Raw genomic sequence first — 25,727 nt, forward strand, 5'->3', positions numbered from 1 at the left:
CGTCACATAGCTGTTATAACGGTTCGACCTTCATCGCCTACAGTGCTCCATCTGTTTCTTGAAGACACAAACAAGACAATATCACAAATCATCTTTTTGTAATGCAATTATCTGGGATACATTAACTTGGTGAAAGGGTTTGTGTATCGCCATGAGCAGCAAGGCTGTACTAGTCAGGGCCACCTGTACTAGGTTGGTTTGCTCAGGGCGATCAGAATAGTCTCCCACCATCATCACCAAGCGGTCAGCGTGGTGATGAAAGTTTGCCAAACCCCAGATGTGAATAAGGACATGTCTGAGGCCTTTGTCCTGCAGTGGAGTAACTTGAGTAGTTATAAATTTGAGCTGGACCGAAAAGAAGTGTATATATATATATATATATATATATATATATATATATATATATATATATATATATATATATATATATATATATATATATATATATATATATATATATATATATATATATATGGCAAGGGTAGAACAGACTCTAGCTATGGTAAGCAGCTCTTCTAGAAGGACACTCCAATATCAAACCATTGTTCTCTAGTCTTGGGTAGTGCCATAGCCTCTGTACCAAGGTCTTCCAATGTTCTGGGTAGAGTTCTCTTGCTCGAATGTACATTCTAGAACAATATTCTATTTTATTTCAATTCCTCTTGTTTTTTTTAAAGATTTTATACCTTATATATGAAAGATTTATTCCATGTTACAGTTTTTAGAATATTTTATTTTGATTGTTCATTTCCTCACCTTACTGGGCTATTTTTCCCATCTTGTTTTTCCAACTAGGGGTATAGCATAGCTTGTAATAATAATAATAATAATAATAATAATAATAATAATACTTTCTATGATTAGATATCTATGCATTAGTCCACCATCTATGTAGGTAGAACACCTTATTAATATACTTATTTTTTATGTATATAAGCCAAATCTAATTCTAAATATAAATTAATTACCAGATACATTTTTTTTAAATTGAATTTACCAATTTATAACTATTAATAATCATTAAGAATTAAAATTCTACCAATAATTAAGGGTTGTACTATCATCAACATGAAACACCTTATAAATATACTTATTTTTTGTATATGTGAGCCAATTTTAATTCTAAATATAAAAAAATTACTAGATATATATTTTGAAGTGAATTTATCAATTTATAACTATCAATAACCTTTAAAAATCAAAATTCCACTTATAATTAAGGGTTGTACCATAACCTACAACATTAGTACAGTCGTCGTTCAGCAAAATTTGAAAACAAAAACATTGTGTGGGAAGGTCTCGTAACGAAAGGCCTTAATAAAAGCTTATTTAAGCTTATTTTAACCGCATTTCATCAGCAAGAAGCTTTAAATACCATCGAACATGAAGGAAAAGGAGTTATTTGACATGATGAATGAGGAAAATAGGCTGAAAAGCTTCAAGAAATGGCCGTTTGGTAGCAGTACGTGCATGAGCAAAGAGAAGGTGAGCGATGGTGAATTACGTGTTTTTTTAAAGGTTAAAGGTATCTAGTTCCAGTTCCATGAGGATAGATGCTCACCAGAACGTCAGCCGGGCAAGCCCTACTACAGCAGTGGCCTCCCCAGTAAATAGCTTGAACTCAACAGACCCGGGCTGGGATCGATCTGCAGCTATGCTAATGCTAGGCAAAGACGTTACCACTGTACTAGCCAGGAGGCTAGCATTAAATAAAGGTGTTTAAGTGATTAATTATTATCAGATTATTATTTATTAAAGAAAATTTTTTGATTAGGCTATAATTATGTCTTAATTCCATTGGTAGGCTTATTATTATCATTATATTATTATTATATTATTAATATTTTTATTATTATTATTATTAGCCTATGGTATGTATACATTGCCAAACTTAAATTTTAAGTATTAAGTATTTTCGTGTGGACCGTTGACGGAAAAGTAGTAGTATTCTAAGTAAAAATAAGTATACGAGAATTATTAAAACTCCCTGTGGTAAAAAATGGAATTTGTGTAGGGAAACCCCTAAATACGAGTGTATTACACCATATCCTGATGCCAGGTATGAAATAGTTATACTGAAGGTAATTGGAATAATATATATATATATATATATATATATATATATATATATATATATATATATATATATATATATTCATGAGTTACGAGAAACCAGGGTTTGTCGAGGGTTGAATTCAACGAGGGAAGACCGGGGATATGTCTCGACTTGCAGCCTAACCACACCCGCCTTAACCTAACTTATGAAGCTGTGTCCTCTTCCTTACTTAGTAGGGAAGGGGTCTTTGCCCCCTCCAACCCCCCTTTCTTAATATAACCTATGTTGACATCTCACTTATAATACTACATTATATAATTCTGCTTTGAATTGTTTAAATTATATACATCTGTAATAATAAATTTTCATTAATTTGGGCGAATCCCTGTCCGGTGTGACGGTCTGAACCAACCCCCGGTCTCACAATACTCCTTTATAATCTGCGCATGCGCGAACATTACTGTTTGCCAGTGCATACGAGGTTAATGTTTTATTTTTCTGTAATTTAGCGTGCACAGATCAACATTACCGCTTGCCAGTACATACGAGCTTGATGTTTTATTTTCATGCGAGTGAAGTGAGCTAATTACGGAAAAGAACCATTATACAATGTCAAGGAGAATTCTGAGACCGGGGGATCGTTCAGACCGTGACACCAGACATGATATTGTGGATTTGCCTAAAATAGGTTAGGTTAGGCTATTATCAATAATCATAGGATAGGAAGTCTGTTAAGTTGATACAATTTAATTCTGTTTATAGTAGCCCATTGAATACTAATTCTTATAATTAACCCTTTTACCCCCAGGCTATTTGGAACTTTCCAACCCTTAACCCCCAGGTTTTTTTTTTTTTTTCAAACACATTTTGCAATATATATTTTTTAAATTGCTCTAACAGCCATAACTTTCATCATAGAGTGATCAGGTTGGTCTCATTCTTTTGGAAAATGCCTGAAGTTCCTCATAAAGTTATGAAAAATATGCAAAAAGCAATGTAAATAGCAGTTTTTTGCAAGGACGTTCCGGTACGTCCATGGGGGTAAAGGGATGAGTTTTGTGAAATGTATCAGTACGTCCATTGGGGGTAAAAGGGTTAATACTGCCTATTTAGGAAGTGAATCTGTACGTATAATTTGTAAATAAGCTGACGAGTCAAGCCAATAATCGTGCATAACAGACATAGGTTAGGTAGGGCTAACCACCTTGAGTCACAACTGAGGGAAGTTTGTTTATCAAAACAATTGTTTAATTCATGCTATGATACGGAATGATAATTGTAACAACCGTCTCAATGCCTCGTATTTGAAAAATAATGTTTGTTCTTAGTGACAAGGAAATCTTCGTCTTTTAATTAGGGAGATTTCTTCAGCGCGAGCTGGAATCAGTCGTTGAAATGGATAACGACCAGTTATTTGCCTGAAAAGTGAGCGAGGAGTCCCACCCCATTCCAGTTGGCTCCTAACTCGCTTTTAACCCTTTTAGCCCCAAAGGACGTACTGGTACATTTCACAAAACTCATCCCTTTACCCCCATGGACGTAGTGGTACATACTTGCCAAAAAACTGCTATTTAAATTTTTTTTGCATATTTTATATACTTTTTTGAGAAACTTCAGGCATTTTCCAAAAGAATGAGACCAACCTGACCTCTCTATGACAAAAATTAAGGCTGTTAGAGCAATTTGAAAAATATATATATAGCAAAATGTGCTTGAAAAAAAATCCTTGGGGGTTAAGGGTTGGAAAGTTCCAAATAGCCTGGGGGTAAAAGGGTTAACTTCAACTGCTCTGGTGTATGTACGGACGTACATTACTGCTCTTGAGTACAGTAATGTAATGGAATCATGACTTTAGTGTTACTGAGGTTTTGGCAGTTGTTAGAGCTGTTTTGTGGTGAAACCAACTGTGGATCCACTCTCCCTCTGTTCATTGTTTGGGGGGGCATGTCTTGAATTGCTGCTCATCCTACATTGAATTAGTCATCAAGGGAACCTTGCAGCTCTTGAGAACCTTCTCGTCAGGCGGTGTCTCATCGCAGGCACATTCTCTACTTTTTGGAAGGGAGATCCCTGCTACTCCTCGCATAGTCGGCATAGACCTTCTCATATGGACTCTTAATTAAGCTAGACTTGCGGTTACCAGACTTGCACCCGCTGACGGCTCTTTGGACTCTAGACGCCTTCTGGTTGATGCGTCTCCTCGTCCTTTGCACAAGGAGAGCTCTCCTTTAGAGGAGGTATGATCCTCTGAGAGTCGGAAATTCCTTTTCTCGCGAGCCTGCCTCATCATCGCCACCTTGGAGATCGTCAGCAAAGTGTCCTGCACTTTCACATTGCTTTATGCAAGCGCTTCAGGTCATTCCCAATGAGGTCCTTGCTGCACCTGAGGGGTTGCCGGACTCCTCGCAGCAGTTGTTGCAGACACTTCGGAGTTCAGTCATCCCTCTCCACTGCACTCCAGGCGATCTTCTTGTGCGCACTCCCAACACTCCTGTGCTGTTTAGGATTCAAACTTCAGGATGCTTCTTACTCTTGCTCCAGGTGCTCTTCACCTTTGCGAGTAAACATGCTTTGTCTTCACGATCTAACCGCACCCCACATGTTCCAAACACACTTCATGGGCTTTACGCTCTCCTCGGTGATGATGCGACTTTTTGTCAGCTTCACGCACCTATCGGACCTTGCCATTGTGCTCCTGGCGCCTATCGTCCTTAGACTATACTTTCCCCTTACTGGACTATAGCGTTTCTCCTTCAGGCTCCAGTCTCCCATCCTCCAGGCCCCCTTGCATACGAAGCAGATCATCGGTAAAGGTGAAGTTGTTCTCCCTTGCCTCGCTGCGACCCAGCGCTGGTTTTGCACACCGGAAGGAGTTACAGAATGCTTCGAGCGCTTCTTCACCCACGAGACCTTGCCATGTGTTGGAAGCTAACACTTCCCTCAGCAAGAAGAGTACCTTGTTCAAAGTTTTAATTGCCATATTTCAGCTGTCGCTGTTATCCATCTGCTATAGTAAAGAACCTAGGGTTGTATAGATAAGAAAAATACAAATTATTGCAAGAATTTGTCATTTTTAATCCCTTTCACTTTATTCGTTTTTATCTATTTTATCTATTTTCTTCACCTCAACGCAGATGGCCGAAGCAGGATTTTTTTTCACCGGCAGCAAGAGGGAGCCAGATCTTGCCAAGTGTTACGTTTGCTTGAAGGAATTGGATGGCTGGGAAGAGGAGGATGATCCTTGGTGAGTTGGTAAAGATTTGTCAGAACGCAGAGTAAAATACGATGACAGAGGTTCAAATATAGGCTTACATACACTAAAATTAACTCTCTATTTATAGTTAAAGACAATTTTATCCACTATGTCAAGAGAATGAATGTCAGGTAGATTAATGAAAATAATTTTCTAAATACAAAAATGGTAAAGAAAATAGGACATTTTTCCATATTCCGATTTTATGGTTAACCCTGACCTGTACCATATGATTCTGCATCCTTCCAGCCTGTTATTCGACTCCTTTTAACCTTCACCCTGCCCTACAACTGCAGGGATTTCCCTTAACTATCCCCTGCAATGAATACCCCCTCCCCCAAACTTTGGTCTGGCGCTGTATGACCCAAATTTCATGAAATCCTGAAATAAATGATCCCAAAGAAATCCTTCTGGACCAAATCTACGAGACAGTGTCAAAGAGAGCTCTGTCGAGTGGAGGTAGAAGAGACGAAATTTAGATGTCTTGTTCGCACACCGTGACCAGCATTGCTCACAGAAGCCATTCCATTTTCTTTTTATTGTTTTTTTTGTTAGAAAATTTTATTAAAGAAAGGACTGCAAATATTGTACAAGAGTTATCACTTGTAATATGGTAACCAGAAAATTTTTCTAGTAAGCTGAATCAAATTGTATCATGTTCATTAAAGCTATACAGATATTTAGTTCATTCAGGCTTAGTGCCACATGTACCATTTTAGAATTCATATATCGATTACAGAAATCTAATTGAGAAGTTGTTAGTTTTCTAATGAGACTATTATGTTAGGCGAATCTCAGACAAGCTCTTCATGTATTAAGTATGACCCGCAAACAAATTGTACTGTTTTCTTAATGAATTTTTCACCTTTGCATTTAATATACAGTAATTCAACATTATTGGAACCTAATGTTTGAGAGCTGGAAGTCTCAAATAGTTAAGATTTAAGAAGTCTTTCTGTTGTCAAAGTTATTGTGTTTATAAGACTGAGTTTACTACCATTGATTCACCAGATAGTCATTATTGAAGGTAACCCTAGGAGAATAGATGTGAGAGAGGCAAGAGAGCGTGCTAGAAATAGGAATGAATGGCGAGCGATTGTGACGCAGTTCCGGTAGGCCTGCTGCTTCCTCCGGTGCCTTAGATGACTGCGGAGGTAGCAGCAGTAGGGGATTCAACATTATGAAGCTTCATCTGTGGTGGATAACGGGGGAGGGTGGGCTGTGGCACCCTAGCAGTACCAGCTGAACTCTGTTGAGTCCCTTGTCAGGCTGGGAGGAACGTAGAGAGTAGAGGTCCCCTTTATTGTTTTGTTTCATTTGTTGATGTTGGCTAACCCCCAAAATTGGGGGAAGTGCCTTGGTATATGTATGTAACCCTATTGAAGGGTTTTGAATATACCTCATCATTCTAGACGTAATTTTTTAGTCTTAAAACTTGCTAGAGTAGCCTGGTACGATGATTGGTGTTTTTGTAATTTCCTTTCTTTTTTAACTTTCACGTATTCATTTCTCTCTATGGCAGGGAGGAGCACAAGAAGCACGCTTCCTACTGTCAGTTTATTCAGCTCGACAAGAAGCCTTGCGAACTCACCGTACAAGACACCATCAAGTTGGAGATGCACAGAAACATGAATGTTGCCGTAAGTGAAACATTTGTTCTGTAGTTTCGTACTTTTTCATGTACAGTATTATACTGAGGTGGTAGCTTGTTGGTCTGCTTTAACTAAAGTGCCTTAATTTAGAAATTTCAGTTACTTGAATATCACTGCCAAGCTACAACCCTAATTGGAAAAGCAAATTGCTATAAGCCCAAGGGCTCCAATAAGGAAAAATAGCCCCGTGAAGAAAGGAAATAAACTATATGAGGAGTAATGATCATAGAATATAAAATAGATATATCACAGGAACTATGAAGGTAGACTTGTGTTTGCTGTTTAGCATAAAAATCATACGCTGCAAGTTTAAACTTAAAAGTTCCATTGATTCCAATGCTTGATTAGGAAGATCATTCCACATTGCCCTGTTCCAATATCGGCGGGTTAAACATAACCAGGAAAATACCATAGTTTATTTCCCAAGTCATCTGTATTTCATTGGAATTTTTTCTTATTTTAAATTCCCGAACCTTCACCCAAGACTTTCCAGCTATCTCTCGAAAGATAAGACTTTTTCAATTTGTTGAAGGATGACTTTTTTTGACCCTGCAAGGCTTCACCAATTTTTCTGTTTTATCAATGGCTGGTCACTGTAGCTCAAGAGTCTGTTCTTGAACTTTGAGATGAGTATTTCAATCAGCAGAAATTTCTGCTCATGCTATTCATGAGAAGTAATATAGAGGAATCATATAAATCCCTAGACAAGACAATTTTTTAAGTATCTCACGCTTAAAGTCTTTTCTCGGGTCTGTATATCTGGCAAAAGATTTAGAAACCTAAACAGACTCCTGCAATGTTAACACTGAAGGGGATGTCATTGGTAGTACTGTATTTTAGAATTAGACATTTAATTCCACGGACAGCTGTGAATTAATTTCCATTAAGGTTAAGCTTTTCATTATTAAGTGCACCACATACAATATACCTCCAAGAACACAATCTCTTTCTGAAACTTTCATGGGATCGTTTAACTTGGCAAGGTTAAGGAGTTAACACCCTCGCAAGGGTAAGGAGTTAACACCCTTGCAAGGGTAAGGAATTAACACCCTTGCAAAGACAAGGAGTTAATACCCTCGCAAGGGTAAGGAGTTAACACCCTCGCAAGGGTGAGGAGTTAACACCCTCGCAAGGGTAAGGAGTTAACACCCTCGCAAGGGTAAGGAGTTAACACCCTCGCAAGGGTAAGGAGTTTGTTCAATCCATTAAGTTTCAAAATGATCTTGGTAATATCGATTGTTAGAGGCATCACACATGGTTTGTTAGCATTACACGTGAGGGATATTTATAATTAATTTAAGGACAGTAATTTTAGGTAGTCAATTAAATAGCTAGTTCCTTCATCAGCTTTGATTTATTGAACTGTAGATACCACAGTTAGTCGGTAAATAATTACAGCATCATTTTGCAAATAATAATAGGATGTTCCTTTCCTAACTATACTGATATCCATTAACCAGGTTGTCTAAAGTCCATAGTGCGATTAGGTGTACTATTATTATTATTATTATTATTACTACTTGCTAAGCTACAACCCTTGTTGGAAAAGCAGGATGCTATAAGCCCAAAGGCTTCAACAGGGAAAATAGCTAAATGAGGAAAGGAAATAAGGAATTATACCATGAGAGAAGTTTAAGCATAACATTAAAAAAATCTATTATTTATAAACTATAAAAACTTCAAAAATAACAAGAGTTAGAGAAATAAGATAGAATAGCGTGCTTGAGTCTACCCTCAAGCAAGAGATCTCTAACCCAAGACAGTGGAAGACCATGGTACAGAGGCTATGGCACTACCCAAGACTAGAGAACAATGGTTTGATTTTGGAGTGTCCTCCTAGAAAAGCTGCTTACCATGGCTAGAGAGTCTCTCTTCTAGTAGTAGTAGTAGCAGGAGTGTTAATAGTATTAGTGTGGTGTAGTGGTAGTAGTATCAGCCACAATAGTAATAGTAATAGGAGTAGTAAGGGAGAGAGGGAGATATAATTATCATCTAAGTGTACAATCGTGTTCAGTAATGTATCATCATTGAATGACATTATTGGAAATCAGAAAAGTCTATATTTTGTGAGATTTTGTGGGGCTCGTGAAGAAATAAACTATAGTAACTAGAAAAACATTAATTCAAAAGCAGTCTTGATTAATATTTTCCCTAATTTGCAGAAATATGTCCTTTCAAAGAGGATAGAGGAGTTTAAGAAACAGGCAGACCTGACAAGAACCGTCTTGGAAGGTCTCGTTTGAGCACAGAGAATCGAAGACTTCCGAAAGAAGAGATCGTAAAGTTTTCAAGAAACATCATAGTGCTGTGATCCTTCTTCAACATATGCAGTATTTTATGTATGTTTAGAAGTGTAAACATGTAATTGGTCTTGTAGGGTTCTCCAGTAACCTGATCTTAGTCCCAAACCATCTTTAGTGTACTTATTACCTTGTAGTTTCTGTCTATTTCTTTTATTAGAATGTGGTTATCGTTGTTTTGTAAATTTTTCTTAACTTTCTTCGCAATTCACAAGTCTTTCTATCGGCTGTATCTATCTCTCTACCTATTTATTATGATGTAGCACTCGTACACACTAAATGAAGTGCACACACGGACTGTATCTTTAGATAAATTAGCATACTTCTCTTGCACATTTGGAGCAATGTACAATATGTCGCTTTTTCTTTCTATTGCCATTTTATATCTTTTCATGTATCCGAATATTCCGCGTGTGTCCAAAGTCTTGTTTTAGTTTTAATAGGAAGATTCAAGCGGAGTATGCTTCCGGAACAAATTTCCATTATCTTTTAGAATTATTTTTAAAAACTAGAGATTAAGGAACATGTTTGCATTTACCAAATGTGGTTCTCAGTGTATTGCCTGATAAGATACAGGAGTTCTTATATGTGTATAGAAACCATAGGTTTTTTTTAAGTTATGTTTTAGAAAATGTAAAAGTTCCTCAACTTCTTTGAAGAAGAGGTTGCTCAAATCTGTTCCCAATACAGTGAAGAGCTCCCGGATGTCTTACAAATTCTAGGCAGTGAAATTATGAATAAATAACATCACAGAAATTAAGTTTGGTAATATTTCTCATGCTGGAAACAGTTTTTCAAATTGTTAATTAAGAATTTTGTTAATGACAGTGGTATTACCAAACTGTGACCCTTTCTAGCTCATAATTCTTGACATATGAAGTCCTTATTGATGATATAAGCTGCTTTACCTACATTTGTAGACAGTATTTGCCAAAGTCATGATTTCAAGTCATAAATATCAATGTGCATTACTATAATGAAGCTTTGTAAACAGTGTAAAGGAAAGGGGTATAATTATAAAATACACCTTTATGATACTGGATACATAGTGTGTGCTGTAAGGACCAACTGTATGCATTATCAATCTTTGGAAAAGCAATAAAAAGTTGATTTTTTTTTCTACAAAGAGGTTTCTTTATTTACAAACAAGGGTTCTTTCTGATATACTGTACATACATTATACTGTATACCTATAATCAATATATTACACAATATATTACAATGTTCTACTAGTATTGTTCCAGGCCTTGGGTGCCCAAAGTAGATATCATAATATTTACATTAAGAAAACACTTGATACTTTAACTACAATTATTACCGTTTTAAATTATTTTTTTACATAACCTCGTCTCGAAAAAATTAAGAAGCATTTACAGACTTAATCTACAAATCCCTTACTTTAGAAATTATGTACAGTCACCCACACTACTTCCTGGTATTACAAAATTGTGTTTTGAAATACAAGTTGCAAAATTGATCGTGAAACAATCTTGATTTGTATTCACACAAACTATGTACTGTATATTGATTTAGTTAACTAATAGGTCTGCCTGCATGATTTGATTGTAATTAAACACGTGTAGAACAAGTATCAAAAGCTATTTATATGAGTTTAAATAACCCCTTAATTAATTATCCATAAATAAACGGCTAGTTGATACAAGACGGAAAATCCTTTCACTATACGAAGATGCCTTTGCGATCTTGAAGCCTAGCGGGCTATCAGTCTCCTTTCTCTCTAGGCTTTTCTCCTGGGGTCACTTCAAAGTCTTCGTAGATCGGAAAAGACGACATGTCGCTGTGGGTTTGCTGAAAGGGAGAGAGTGAGTTCTGAGTTGATTTAAATAACAGCATTTTTGAGGTTTTTATTTTACGATTAAACTATCATATGGCCTTGAAGGATTGGAAAAAGATGAAATAAGAAGAATGGCAGGAATAGTGAAGATAACGTAGGTTAAAAACTGCATTTTTAAGGTTTTCATTTTGCAATTAAACTATTATAATGGCTTGAAAGATTGGAAAAATATGAAATAAAAAGAATAGCAAGTGTAGTGAAATTTACAGAGGTCATAAGTGTTTCAACTGAGATAATGGTATGTGCTGAGGATAGGTAGCGGAGAGGGCTTGGGACGAACCTGTTACGGGGAGAAGATCAAGAGGGAAGCAGAGAATTAAATGACGAGGTAAGGTGAAGGATGTGAATGCTAAGAATTGATCCAGAATTCCAATGAAAAGTTACACTGTTATTTTTCAAATAATTTTACCCAAAAATGAGACGTTTGTAGACTCGATAAAGATATTGTACCTAAAGTAATTTGTAATATGTTTACCATATTGTGTAGTTGTGTACAAATGAAAGCTTTCAATTATGTTTATAGAACAACTATAAAGAAAAAAATTTTACTTGTGCCAAAACCTGCAAATCTAAGCGACAGGTTCCAACATCTCGTTGAAAATCAAAGAGAAATTTAGTATCGGTAGAACCTATTATTACTAAATGTTCTTTAGGATGTCCTGACAGCCCAAAACTGAATTGCTCTCTGCCCTTTAATGTCTATTTATGGCTTTCACCTTTCTAAAGGTAGAAGCTGAGAACTAGCTAGAAACCTATCATCAAATCCTTAGAGGATTTAATATTGCTAATTGGGTCTAAAATTATTAACTACCATCAGCTCGTTTAGCTTTTTAAAGAGGATGTTGGCTCTTTTACTAGGACAGGCTGGATCTATTCTGCTGCTATTGCATTCCGGGGGCGTGTATATATTAAGTTGTATAGAGTGAACCACAGAGAGAACGTTACCTTTCCCGCAGGCCGACTACCTTCGATCTTTTCCGCATTTTCTTTTTTCATTGTTGCTATGGTCAGATTACCCTTTAGTTCTCCTTCGGAAGGTGGAGTATCTCGCCGGTACCTCAGCCACGCTAGAAAATAAATGGTGTCTAATCATGAACATTTACTTTTACAGACATTAAAATGCCATTAAGATGCCAGTAAGAAAGGTATGACATTTGTACATATCATCATTATTATTATTAACTAAACTACAACCCTAGTTGGAAAAGCAGGATGCTATAAGCCCAAGGACTCAAATAGGGAACTAGCCTAGTGAGGAAAGGAAACCGATAGAATATTGTATGTTTATATGTACTAATAAAAAGACTTGCTTGTACTGTATTCCACATTAAATATAGAACTGTTAAGAAGAAAGAAAATCCCAATATTTTGTCAGGTGTTCTATACACTAAGAACCCTAGAATTAGCACAAAAGAATCTACGGGAAAAAAACATGAAAGGATAAGGAGCGAAGATATCGGCAATAATAAAAAAGTGTCAAGTTTATATATATACAGGCAATATGAATGCCACTAGCCGTGATTTTTAATGCGAGTATCAAGGAATTGTTAAAAGTCAATTTGAGAAGTCGTATTTGTACACACTCCTATATGTGAACAATCTTTGGTGACTAATGTGCTTAAGAAGTTACAGGTTAAACTGTACAGTAATATAATTAGTCCATCAATGACCTTAAAGATGTTAAGCACTATCATTATCTTTGTCATCGTCGATGTTGTTTTTACGTCAAAATTTCCCGCCGCTAGGCAAACATGCGATGTCTCAAACACTTTTTCTGCCTGAATTCCCAAATGGGTCGTCATCTAAGCCCATGAATTCCTGGGGATCCCGTACAAGTCTCTCCTGAATCGTCAATAATAATTTCTGTGCTCTTTTTACTTAACTGCTTTACCTCCTTTTCAACTTACATCAAAATTGGCCCATTTTCCAGCATAACAATTTTATATAATTACATTACTTTCTAAAAACTAGGACATTCAAAACGCTCCACCCTTTTCTCCGGAAATATATCTTTGGCAATCACAAATTTTCTGTTCATTAGTTAGATTTCACTTGCTTCACTTGCTTGAGTGTAAACTCGGCACACTATTCTATGTGTTTCCTTTCCGCACTGGGATATTTTTCTTGTTGGAGCCGCCTTATAGGGCTTATAGCATCTTGCTTTTCCATCTAGGGTTGTAGCTTAGATAGTAATAATAATAATAGGGTGGAAATAGTATTTCAATCAACCAGTACAGTACTGTTGTCTGCAAAAATGTGAAGTGGGCATTTTAATTACTCACCGTCCCATTCCGCTGGCATGTTATCCTGATCGTATCTCATGTCGACAGGCGAGACGTAAAATCTCTTAGGATTTCTCTTCCCTCTCGATGGATCTGTAAAATAGAGCATAAGAAAACTCTTTAAGGATTTCTCTTCCCTCTCGATGGATCTGGATGTATGATAGAGAAGAGCAGTTGGTGGGAATTGAAGTTTGTGACAGGATTGGGTATGGAGCAGGGAGGGACAATGACCTGTCAGTAAGGATGTTGATTAAGGAAATTATTCATTCAAGGTCTAACACAGTAAAGAAAACACTGATGAGCGGCAGTGGTGACATGACAACAGCACGGAAAGGAACTCAAGAATAGGTAAAGAAAAGTCCATCTATGTAACTTAATGCATAGTGAAAATATTGTAAATTCTGTATGGTATAAAAAATCATAGATGTAAATTTCTCCTTGATCCATTTTACGCGAACACCATATAAAAACCGGTTTAGTTTCTTCAATCCACAGGAATATTTTTATTCAAGTTCCCCAAACTCTTTGCCAGACATGTATAACTAAGAACGGGAAGATAGGAGGTCCGTCAGTAGAGTGCGAACAGTTGCAATTTTCTTGAGTAATGTAAGTAACTTATAAATTTTTCTTTCCAAACAAGAGTAGCCTATCTGTGATGTTTATAATTTTGTCAAATGAAAAATTCCATATAAACTTGTGCTACCTGCCATAATATATTAACTTGTGCATACTACTGGTTAAGGTATGACATAATTTCTCCCCAAGATCAATCAAATCAAATAGTGTGATTAGTCTAATAATGATGATGTGGATAATCTTCCTTTTTAAGTATAGAGGGATATTTTAATAATAAATTAGGACCATTACTGCTCAATACTGTATCAGAAATCTACATGAATTCTATAAGTCCGTTTGATTGATCTTTACGTCTTTCTGTAACTATAATGCCATTAAATAATATGAATGTAAAGATTCTTAACAAGAGTATGATTGCAAGACTGTAGAAAGTGTGCATAGAAGCAGGTAAAAAGGCTGAGAACTATATTTAAATTTTGTAAGTAATGGTCATCGGGAAATTTGATAAACTAAAAGTTTTGTTAGATTCGTATCGGTATTATTTTTCTTCGAAGGCTCTCTGACACTTGACGTATAATTTGTAATGGACGCACCATACCACATATTATTAAAAAATAATGGTAAAAATATCAAGAACTAAATGTCTCAACTTCCGGCAAATACGAGGCCAAAAATACTGACGAGTCCGTCTTCTGTAGACAGTTTGTCACATAAATGTACCAAACTTTTTAACGATATGATTTTTCAAGTACACAAGATACTACTGTAGGTCTGATGTTAGTGCTGAATAAGAGTGAGTTAGGGTTTCGGCAATCCAGAGCAGCCCTTCATCTTCACCCTAATGAAATGAAACTGAGGCCAAGCTAAGATAAGGGAACCTTATATTACGATGTATCCCTATAAGCAAGGATGCGAGGTTAACGAAATTAAGTAGGGGATGGGTTACAAAACCATCAAAGAATGATTAGGATATGAAAAGGTATCTCGTATGAATAAAGTCTGCATCCTAGGTTGGGTTAAAGGAGAATGTGATGTTTAGATGTGTAGGAGCAATGCACATGGGTATATATTTTCCACAAAAGCAATTAAGTGTTTGTATATGGTTGAGATGGACCAAGTGTAAAATTTCAGGGTATGACTGGAAAATCACATTTTAAATGGGAAGCGAATACATTATCATCACCTAACCTAAGGTTCACCCACCTTACCTAACCTGGGAGCTGTATCCTTCCCTATTAGGGGGCTACCTCCCTTAGACTGCTGTACCCCAAACCGGCTTCACGCAACATTTTCCCCATAGGGAAAATTGATTTGATAAGAAACAAGGAGGTAAATGCTCGTCCCAATGAACTACATACACTCAATTCATGGTTATGGGTTTAAACAAATGTACGAGTAATGATTTATTGAATGTAGTTCATTGGGATAGGCGTAAACTGAATTATCATTTATCAAATAGATTCTTTATGTGAAAAATGTTCATCTTTGTCTGAAGTATGATATGAAGGTAGTTTTACGATTTACGATGTGATTTAGTGTTACGTTGCCAGGCGTGAAGCTAGTTACGGAGTGAACAGGGTTGAGATTTAGTCTTAGGGTAAGATAAGGGTACGGCAGTCTAAGATGGGGCGTAGCACACCCCTGATAGGTAAGGATTCGGCACCTAGGTTATGTGGTAAAATTATATTTACGGACAGGGAAACACATCGAACATTAAATACATGTTTTCCTGTAGTAAATAACGTGAGAAAATAATGTATAGAGATGAAAAGGTTTGTTTTACTGTTATATACCATTTCTGGCAGATATAGATATCTATACAGTATTACATTAAGTATTTATTTGCGGCAAAAATGAGTCACGTTTCCCCACCAAAAACCCCAGGTTCCCACTGGGGGTCCCCCATTATCGGTGGATATAGATATACAATGTCTTTATTAGCGATAAAAATAAGTTTCATTTCGAAGGAAACGGCCGTTTTTCTATGGGGAAAAGCTGGTTTATAGCATGAAAGTTTCCCCCGTCCATAACTATAATAAAACCGGCTAGGTTAGGTGGGGAACAACACATGGGGTTTTTATTTCCATTTTAAAATGTATATTTCTATCATAACTTTTGATATATTACACCAGGTCTATCTCAACAAACTAAAAAGGCCCAAAATCCTCCAATAAATAAAATCTATCAGAAATATTCACTTTTACCATCATGACGTAATCGGAAACTTCTATACCCTGTAGCCATAGCTTCTATTTAACCCCTAATAAAAGACCACCAAAGACTTAAAAAATTACCTGCAGGTATTTCATAGTATTTATTGCCGAAATAGTCATCTCCCATATATACTCCATTTTGCCGTGGCTTAAATGAAGCTGTAAAATGCTTGAAAATTTCTCTAATAAGTCCTCTTCTGGCCATGGCTGAAATTTGAAGTAGTATTTCAATATTCGTTCTCTGTAACGGCTCTTCCTTTTGGCCTTTGTGCTTGATCAATTTCACATTTAATTTTTTACGTGTTTTGAGAAATTATATTAATTTTACTTTTATTGTTTATCTAAATGTGTAATTAATAAAATACCAGCTGTTTTTAGAATGATTTATTGTTGATTTGTTCTCATTTATTTATTTCCTTATTCCCTTTCCTCACTGGGCTATTTTTCCCTACTGGAGCCCTTAGGCTTATAGCATTTTGTTTTTCCAACTAGGGTTGTAGCTTGGCTAGTAATAATAATAGTGATAATAATAATAATCATAATAATGATAATATTTAGGCATATCTTTTCATTAGGGAGTTGCACTAAAATAACTTTTAATAGTACAGTATTGTACTCAAAATTCAAATTTTTCATCCACATTTTTAATGATAATTTTATTAAACTCTTCCTGCACATCATCATCTTTTCATATTCATTGTTTATTTCTTTTATGTTCCAGATTTCCTATAAAAAATCAAAATTTATTTCCTACATATTTCTCCTTACAATGCTTTTTATTCCCTAACTATTTATATTGTTAGTTTGTCTGAAAGCTATGTAGTTTGGCTTATATTTAGACCCTACTCAATTACTTATTCTTTAATTTGCTAAATACAAGTTTTTTTTCAGCATAGTAATATAACAAGTCAGTTTTCTTGTGTCTAGATAAGGTATTTGGGCCTATATAGCCTGAAAAAAAAAACAGTAAAGTAAAATTGTATAGCTTAAAATCGTATAATTACCTGACCATTAATATATTCTACATAGCAAAACATTAACAGTAATGAACTGCCCAACGATAGTTATAGCCCAAACAATCATTAACTGTCTTGTTAGTGCTGTTTAATAGCAAAATAACCAGTCAATTTCTGATATGTAGGTTGAGTAAGCATATATCTAATACCCTACTAGCCAAATATTGTGCTAAAAGTCAAGGTATTACAATACAATACGAAAATGATAGACATTTTAAAAGAAAACAAAATAAAACCAGTAAAAGCTACAAACATTTGCCCATCTTTCCTACGCCATATTGGAGTTTAATAGCAAAATAACCAGTCAATTTCTAATATGCAGGTAGAGTAAGAAATATATGTAATAGCCCACAAGCCCATTACTGTATTAACAGTCAGAACTTTAAAATACAGCACGAAAATAAAAGATTTTTAAAGGAAAATCCAGTAAAAGCTACAACCATTTGCCCATCCCTCCTACGCCATATTTGCTAGAAGAAGAAGATCAACAAGAGGTTTACTCGTTTTGTTTTGATTCCGACGGGCGAAAAATGACAGACGAAGTGGAGGAACACGGCGTCCTGGTGAACACCAAGGGCACGGTGCCCACCCCGAGGAAGAATGAGGTCATCTTTAATATGGACATGAAGATGAATAGGTAATTGTATATTAGCGTCTCTAATTTTTGGAGTTATGGGCCTATAGAGTTGCCTTAGGCCTGCCCGGTATGAGCTGGTATAGATTTTCACATAAATGTTTGATGTTTTTACTCATTATTACATTTACTATATTTAGTTCTTATTACTTATTTTGTGTTTTAGCTATTTATAACTATATTTGGCTAAACCAGACGCCTATGTAAACGTTTATTGTCATATGTGGGATATTTGGGTTTTTGGTCGGGAAACCCCATAAACGAATGATTTTCAGGAGCCGTTTTATATCAGTGGCCATATATTAATCCTATTTGTTATTTTGCCTTTTAGCTATTTATAACAATATTTGGCTATACCAGACTCCTATGAAAACATTTATTTTCATATCTTTGGGAAATTTGGGTTTGCGGTCGGGAAACCCTATAATCGATCGAATTTCAGGAGACCTTATATATTAGCGGCCAGTTCCTCCAGCGAGCTTAAAATATGGACACCAACCAAAGTAAACTTTCCCCCTAACCTAACCTACAAGCCGTGTCCTTACCTACTTACCTAACGGGGCGGCTCCCCCTGCGACCCCCCCCCCTAGTAGCAATGGTCAAAAAAGCATAATAAACTCTGGATAAGCTGTTGGAAAAATATGGTTAATGTAGGTGGCATGAAATTGAAGTATCATATGAGACCCTTTGCGTCAATAGGCGTAGGAGGAGATGATGATGATGAATTATCGATAATTCATATCGCGTCCTCGCATGGATTTACTTCTGTGGCTCGCTTCAGTCGCAAGTAAGCGTCTCCTTGCGTCTCTGTTCTGGTGAGCAGTGGATGGACAAGTTGTGCGTGCCTATCGTGTGGGTCATTATTTCCTTGATATATTTGACTTTCAGATAAGCAAACATAGCTATATACTGAATGGAGTATTGTTTTAAACATCGTAAGCAGAAACATGAAATTACACTAAATTTCAAAATAGATTGAAATTCCCCGTGGGAAACTTCCTGTGATAGCAATCGTGTGGGAAATGAAGCAGGGGGGGAAAAATTGCGCTTAAGAAACAACATCCAGGAACTTGTGCATCAATATTTGGTTAAAAAAGCCAGCTAATGATACGTTACACAAAAAAGCAGGATGCAAACAGCGAAAATATTCTTCGCATTTGAATCGATGAATACGTAAGATCGGCCCAAGCGCCCATTAATCATGGAGAAAAAGGCCAGAATAGCCAGCACTCATCCATTTCATGAAGCAAATTCCAGCTTTGCTAGAAATTAAAGTATCGTGTATTTTATTTTTGCAGCTTTATTCAACAATTTTATAATGTTCTTGGGTTATAAAGCTAGGTTGCAGCCGTAGTGCCTCGAATGTCTCCGTTGTTGATTGGCCTTTGGGGCCATAGTTCAGGGCCGTAGCACCTTGTATGTCGTCGTTGTTGATTGGCCTTTGGGGCCATAGTTCAGGGCCGTAGCGCCTCATATGTCGCTGTTTTTGATTGGCCTTTGGAGCCATAGTTCAGAGCCGTAGCGCCTCGTATGTTGCCATTGTTGATTGGCCTTTGGGGGCCATAGTTCAGGGCCGTAGCGCCTCGTATGTCGCCGTTGTTGATTGGCCTTTGGGGCCATAGTTCAGGGCCATAGCGCCTCGTATGTTGCCATTGTTGATTGGCCTTTGGGGGCCATAGTTCAGGGCCGTAGTGCCTCGTATGTCGCCGTTGTTGATTGGCCTTCATGGCCATAGTTCAGGGCCGTAGCGCCTTGTACGTCGCTGTTTTTGATTGGCCTTTGGAGCCATAGTTCAGGGCCGTAGTGCCTCGTATGTTGCCGTTGTTGATTGGCCTTTGGGGCCATAGTTCAGGGCCGTAGCGCCTCGTATGTCACTGTTTTTGATTGGCCTTTGGAGCCATAGTTCAGGGCTGTAGCGCCTCGTATGTTGCCGTTGTTGATTGGCCTTTGGGGGCAATAGTTCAGGGCCGTAGCGCCTCGTATGTCGCTGTTTTTGATTGGCCTTTGGAGCCATAGTTCAGGGCCGTAGCGCCTCGTATGTTGCCGTTGTTGATTGGCCTTTGGGGGCCATAGTTCAGGGCCGTAGCGCCTCGTATGTTGCTGTTTTTGATTGGCCTTTGGAGCCATATTTCAGGGCCGTAGCGCCTCGTATGTTGCCGTTGTTGATTGGCCTTTGGGGCCATAGTTCAGGGCCGTAGCGCCTCGTATGTCGCTGTTTTTGATTGGCCTTTGGAGCCATAGTTCAGGGCCGTAGCGCCTCGTATGTTGCCGTTGTTGATTGGCCTTTGGGGGCCATAGTTCAGGGCCGTAGCGCCTCGTATGTCGCCGTTGTTGATTGGCCTTTGGAGCCATAGTTCAGGGCCGTAGCGCTTCTTATGTCGCCGTTGTTGATTGGCCTTTGGGGCCATAGTTCAGGGCCGTAGCCCCTCGTATGTTGCCGTTGTTGATTGGCCTTTTGGGCCATAGTTCAGGGCCGTAGCGCCTCGTATGTTGCCTTTGTTGATTGGCCTTTGGGGCCATAGTTCAGGGCCGTAGCGCCTCGTATGTTGCCGTTTTTTAAAGGCCTTTGGGGACATAGTTCAGGGCCGTAGCGCCTCGTATGTCGCTGTTTTTGATTGGCCTTTGGAGCCATAGTTTAGGGCCGTAGTGCCTCGAATGTTGCTGTTGTTGATTGGCCTTTGGGGCCATAGTTCAGGGCCGTAGCGCCTCGTATGTTGCCGTTGTTGATTGGCCTTTGGGGCCATAGTTCAGGGCCGTAGCGCCTCGTATGTTGCCGTTGTTGATTGGCCTTTGGGGCCATGGTTCAGGGCCGTAGCGCCTCGTATGTTGCCGTTGTTGATTGGCCTTTGGGGGCCATAGTTCAGGGCCGTAGCGCCTCGTATGTTGCCGTTGTTGATTGGCCTTTGGGGCCATAGTTCAGGGCCGTAGCGCCTCGTATGTTGCCGTTGTTGATTGGCCTTCATGACCATAGTACAGGACTGTAGTGCCTCTCATGTCGCCATTTTTGATTGGCCTTTGGGGACATAGTTCAGGGCCGTAGCGCCTCGTATGTTGCCGTTGTTGATTGGCCTTTGGGGCCATAGTTCAGGGCCGTAGCGCCTCGTATGTCGCTGTTTTTGATTGGCCCATGGAGCCATAGTTCAGGGCCGTAGTGCCTCGTATGTTGCCGTTGTTGATTGGCCTTTGGGGCCTTAGTTCAGGGCCGTAGCGCCTCGTATGTCGCTGTTTTTGATTGGCCCATGGAGCCATAGTTCAGGGCCGTAGTGCCTCGTATGTTGCCGGTGTTGATTGGCCTTTGGCGCCATAGTTCAGGGCTGTAGCACCTCGTATGTCGCTGTTTTTGATTGGCCTTTAGGGCCAAAGTTCAGGGCCGTAGCGCCTCGTATGTCGCCGTTGTTGATTGGCCTTTGGGGGTCATAGTTCAGGGCCGTAGCACCTCTTATGTCGCTGTTTTTGATTGGCCTTTGGAGCCATAGTTCAGGGCCGTAGCGCCTCGTATGTTGCCGTTGTTGATTTGCCTTTGGGGTCATAGTTCAGGGCCGTAGCGCCTCGTATGTCGCTGTTTTTGATTGGCCTTTGGAGCCATAGTTCAGGGCCGTAGTGCCTCGTATGTTGCCGTTGTTGATTGGCCTTTGGGGGCCATAGTTCAGGGCCGTAGCGCCTCGTATGTTGCCGTTGTTGATTGGCCTTTGGGGCCATAGTTCAGGGCCGTAGCGCCTCGTATGTTGCCGTTGTTGATTGGCCTTTGGGGCCATAGTTCAGGGCCGTAGCGCCTCGTATGTTGCCGTTGTTGATTGGCCTTTGGGGCCATAGTTCAGGGCCGTAGCGCCTCGTATGTTGCCTTTGTTGATTCGCCTTTGGGGCCATAGTTCAGGGCCGTAGCGCCTCGTATGTTGCCGTTGTTGATTGGCCTTTGGGGCCATAGTTCAGGGCCATAGCGCCTCTTATGTTGCCTTTGTTGATTCGCCTTTGGGGACATAGTTCAGGGCTGTAGCGCCTCATATGTTGCCGTTGTTGATTGGCCTTTGGGGCCATAGTTCAGGGCCGTAGCGCCTCGTATGTTGCCTTTGTTGATTTGCCTTTGGGGCCATAGTTCAGGGCTGTAGCGCCTCGTATGTCGCTGTTTTTGATTGGCCTTTAGGGCCATAGTTCAGGGCCGTAGCGCCTCGTATGTTGCCGTTGTTGATTGGCCTTTGGGGCCATAGTTCAGGGCCGTAGCGCCTCGTATGTTGCCGTTGTTGATTGGCCTTTGGGGCCATAGTTCAGGGCCGTAGCGCCTCGTATGTTGCCGTTGTTGATTGGCCTTTGGGGCCATAGTTCAGGGCCGTAGCGCCTCGTATGTTGCCGTTGTTGATTGGCCTTTGGCGCCATAGTTCAGGGCCGTAGCGCCTCGTATGTTGCCGTTGTTGATTGGCCTTTGGCGCCATAGTTCAGGGCCGTAGCGCCTCGTATGTTGCCGTTGTTGATTGGCCTTTGGCGCCATAGTTCGGGGCCGTAGCGCCTCGTATGTTGCCGTTGTTGATTGGCCTTTGGGGCCATAGTTCGGGGCCGTAGCGCCTCGTATGTTGCCGTTGTTGATTGGCCTTTGGGGCCATAGTTCAGGGCCGTAGCGCCTCGTATGTTGCCTTTGTTGATTTGCCTTTGGGGCCATAGTTCAGGGCTGTAGCGCCTCGTATGTCGCTGTTTTTGATTGGCCTTTAGGGCCATAGTTCAGGGCCGTAGTGCCTCGTATGTTGCCGTTGTTGATTGGCCTTTGGGCCATAGTTCAGGGCCGTAGCGCCTCGTATGTTGCCGTTGTTGATTGGCCTTTGGGGCCATAGTTCAGGGCCGTAGCGCCTCGTATGTTGCCGTTGTTGATTGGCCTTTGGCGCCATAGTTCAGGGCCGTAGCGCCTCGTATGTTGTCGTTGTTGATTGGCCTTTGGCGCCATAGTTCAGGGCCGTAGAGCCTCGTATGTTGCCGTTGTTGATTGGCCTTTGGGGCCATAATTCAGGGCCGTAGCGCCTCGTATGTTGCCGTTGTTGATTGGCCTTTGGGGCCATAGTTCAGGGCCGTAGCGCCTCGTATGTTGCCTTTGTTGATTGGCCTTTGGGGCCATAGTTCAGGGCCGTAGCGCCTCGTATGTTGCCTTTGTTGATTCGCCTTTGGGGCCATAGTTCAGGGCTGTAGCGCCTCGTATGTTGCCGTTTTTGATTGGCCTTTGGGGACATAGTTCAGGGCCGTAGCGCCTCGTATGTTGCCTTTGTTGATTCGCCTTTGGGGCCATAGTTCAGGGCTGTGGCGCCTCGTATGTTGCCGTTTTTGATTGCCCTTTGGGGACATAGTTCAGGGCTGTGGCGCCTCGTATGTCGCCGTTTTTGATTGGCCTTTGGGGCCATAGTTCAGGGCTGTAGCGCCTCGTATGTCGCCGTTGTTGATTGGCCTTTGGCGCCATAGTTCAGGGCCGTAGCGCCTCGTATGTCGCCGTTGTTGATTGGCCTTTGGCGCCATAGTTCAGGGCCGTAGCGCCTCGTATGTTGTCGTTGTTGATTGGCCTTTGGCGCCATAGTTCAGGGCCGTAGCGCCTCGTATGTTGTCGTTGTTGATTGGCCTTTGGGGCCATAGTTCAGGGCCGTAGCGCCTCGTATGTTGCCGTTGTTGATTGGCCTTTGGGGCCATAGTTCAGGGCCGTAGCGCCTCGTATGTTGCCTTTGTTGATTGGCCTTTGGGGCCATAGTTCAGGGCCGTAGCGCCTCGTATGTTGCCTTTGTTGATTGGCCTTTGGGGCCATAGTTCAGGGCCGTAGCGCCTCGTATGTTGCCTTTGTTGATTGGCCTTTGGGGCCATAGTTCAGGGCCGTAGCGCCTCGTATGTTGCCTTTGTTGATTGGCCTTTGGGGCCATAGTTCAGGGCCGTAGCGCCTCGTATGTTGCCTTTGTTGATTGGCCTTTGGGGCCATAGTTCAGGGCCGTAGCGCCTCGTATGTTGCCGTTGTTGATTGGCCTTTGGGGCCATAGTTCAGGGCCGTAGCGCCTCGTATGTCGCCGTTGTTGATTGGCCTTTGGGGCCATAGTTCAGGGCCGTAGCGCCTCGTATGTCGCCGTTGTTGATTGGCCTTTGGGGCCATAGTTCAGGGCCGTAGCGCCTCGTATGTCGCCATTGTTGATTGGCCTTTGGGGCCATAGTTCAGGGCCGTAGCGCCTCGTATGTCAATTTGGGGCCATAGTTCAGGGCCGTAGCGCCTCGTATGTCACCGTTGTTGATTGGCCTTTGGGCCATAGTTCAGGACTGTAGCGCCTCGTATGTTGCCGTTGTTGATTGGCCTTTGGGGCCATAGTTCAGGGCCGTAGCGCCTCGTATGTTGCCGTTGTTGATTGGCCTTCATGACCATAGTTCAGGACCGTAGCGCCTCTCATGTCGCCGTTTTTGATTGGCCTTTGGGGACATAGTTCAGGGCTGTAGCGCCTCGTATGTTGCCTTTGTTGATTGGCCTTCATGACCATAGTTCAGGACCGTAGCGCCTCTCATGTCGCCGTTTTTGATTGGCCTTTGGGGACATAGTTCAGGGCCATAGCGCCTCGTATGTTGCCGTTGTTGATTGGCCTTTGGGGCCATAGTTCAGGGCCGTAGCGCTTCGTATGTCGCCGTTGTTGATTGGCCTTTGGCGCCATAGTTCAGGACTGTAGCGCCTCGTATGTTGCCGTTGTTGATTGGCCTTTTGGGCCATAGTTCAGGGCCGTAGCGCCTCGTATGTTGCCGTTGTTGATTGGCCTTTGGGGCCATAGTTCAGGGCCGTAGCGCCTCGTATGTCACCGTTGTTGATTGGCCTTTGGGGCCATAGTTCAGGACTGTAGCGCCTCGTATGTTGCCGTTGTTGATTGGCCTTTGGCGCCATAGTTCAGGGCCGTAGCGCCTCGTATGTTGCCGTGGTTGATTGGCCTTTGGGGCCATAGTTCAGGGCCGTAGCGCCTCGTATGTTGCCGTTGTTGATTGGCCTTTGGGGCCATAGTTCAGGGCCGTAGCGCTTCGTATGTTGCCGTTGTTGATTGGCCTTTGGGGCCATAGTTCAGGGCCGTAGTGCCTCGTATGTTGCCGTTGTTGATTGGCCTTTGGGGCTATAGTTCAGGGCCGTAGCGCCTCGTATGTTGCCGTTGTTGATTGGCCTTTGGGGCCATAGTTCAGGGCCGTAGCGCCTCGTATGTTGCCATTGTTGATTGGCCTTTGGGGCCATAGTTCAGGGCCGTAGCGTCTCGTATGTCAATTTGGGGCCATAGTTCAGGGCCGTAGCGCCTCGTATGTCACCGTTGTTGATTGGCCTTTGGGCCATAGTTCAGGACTGTAGCGCCTCGTATGTCGCCGTTGTTGATTGGCCTTTGGGGCCATAGTTCAGGGCCGTAGCCCCTCGTATGTTGCCGTTGTTGATTGGCCTTCATGACCATAGTTCAGGACCGTAGCGCCTCTCATGTCGCCGTTTTTGATTGGCCTTTGGGGACATAGTTCAGGGCTGTAGCGCCTCGTATGTTGCCTTTGTTGATTGGCCTTCATGACCATAGTTCAGGACCGTAGCGCCTCTCATGTCGCCGTTTTTGATTGGCCTTTGGGGACATAGTTCAGGGCCATAGCGCCTCGTATGTTGCCGTTGTTGATTGGCCTTTGGGGCCATAGTTCAGGGCCGTAGCGCTTCGTATGTCGCCGTTGTTGATTGGCCTTTGGCGCCATAGTTCAGGACTGTAGCGCCTCGTATGTTGCCGTTGTTGATTGGCCTTTGGGGCCATAGTTCAGGGCCGTAGCGCCTCGTATGTTGCCGTTGTTGATTGGCCTTTGGGGCCATAGTTCAGGGCCGTAGCGCTTCGTATGTTGCCGTTGTTGATTGGCCTTTGGGGCCATAGTTCAGGGCCGTAGCGCCTTGTA

The 25,727-nt window shown here is 41.0% G+C and overlaps 3 protein-coding genes across 3 annotated transcripts in view; 2 read left to right on the forward strand and 1 right to left on the reverse strand.

The window, feature by feature from the left end:
- Nucleotides 1–1,257: 1,257 nt before the first annotated feature.
- Nucleotides 1,258–10,379, forward strand: Det (Deterin). The gene is made up of 4 exons (XM_068368160.1): nucleotides 1,258–1,485; nucleotides 5,191–5,300; nucleotides 6,832–6,949; nucleotides 9,124–10,379. Exons 1-4 carry the CDS (start codon nucleotides 1,384–1,386, stop codon nucleotides 9,202–9,204), a joined length of 411 nt encoding a protein of 136 aa, XP_068224261.1. The 5' UTR covers nucleotides 1,258–1,383; the 3' UTR covers nucleotides 9,205–10,379.
- A 306-nt stretch (nucleotides 10,380–10,685) lies between these two features.
- Nucleotides 10,686–16,416, reverse strand: LOC137635710 (NADH dehydrogenase [ubiquinone] 1 alpha subcomplex assembly factor 2). Its single transcript, XM_068368159.1, has 4 exons — nucleotides 16,269–16,416; nucleotides 13,399–13,491; nucleotides 12,062–12,183; nucleotides 10,686–11,070 (listed from the first exon to the last, which is right to left on the reverse strand). Exons 1-4 carry the CDS (start codon nucleotides 16,390–16,392, stop codon nucleotides 10,984–10,986), a joined length of 426 nt encoding a protein of 141 aa, XP_068224260.1. The 5' UTR covers nucleotides 16,393–16,416; the 3' UTR covers nucleotides 10,686–10,983.
- Nucleotides 16,417–17,602: 1,186 nt separating this feature from the next.
- Nucleotides 17,603–25,727, forward strand: part of LOC137635704 (TRMT1-like protein) — a 49,942-nt gene continuing 41,817 nt past the window's right edge. The window contains exon 1 of the mRNA XM_068368150.1: nucleotides 17,603–17,840. Within this exon, the coding sequence (XP_068224251.1) occupies nucleotides 17,734–17,840 (107 nt within the window). The 5' untranslated portion in view covers nucleotides 17,603–17,733. The remainder of the gene's footprint in view (nucleotides 17,841–25,727) is intronic.

This window comes from Palaemon carinicauda, unplaced genomic scaffold (assembly GCF_036898095.1).
Source record: "Palaemon carinicauda isolate YSFRI2023 unplaced genomic scaffold, ASM3689809v2 scaffold162, whole genome shotgun sequence".
Lineage (NCBI taxonomy): Eukaryota > Metazoa > Arthropoda > Malacostraca > Decapoda > Palaemonidae > Palaemon > Palaemon carinicauda.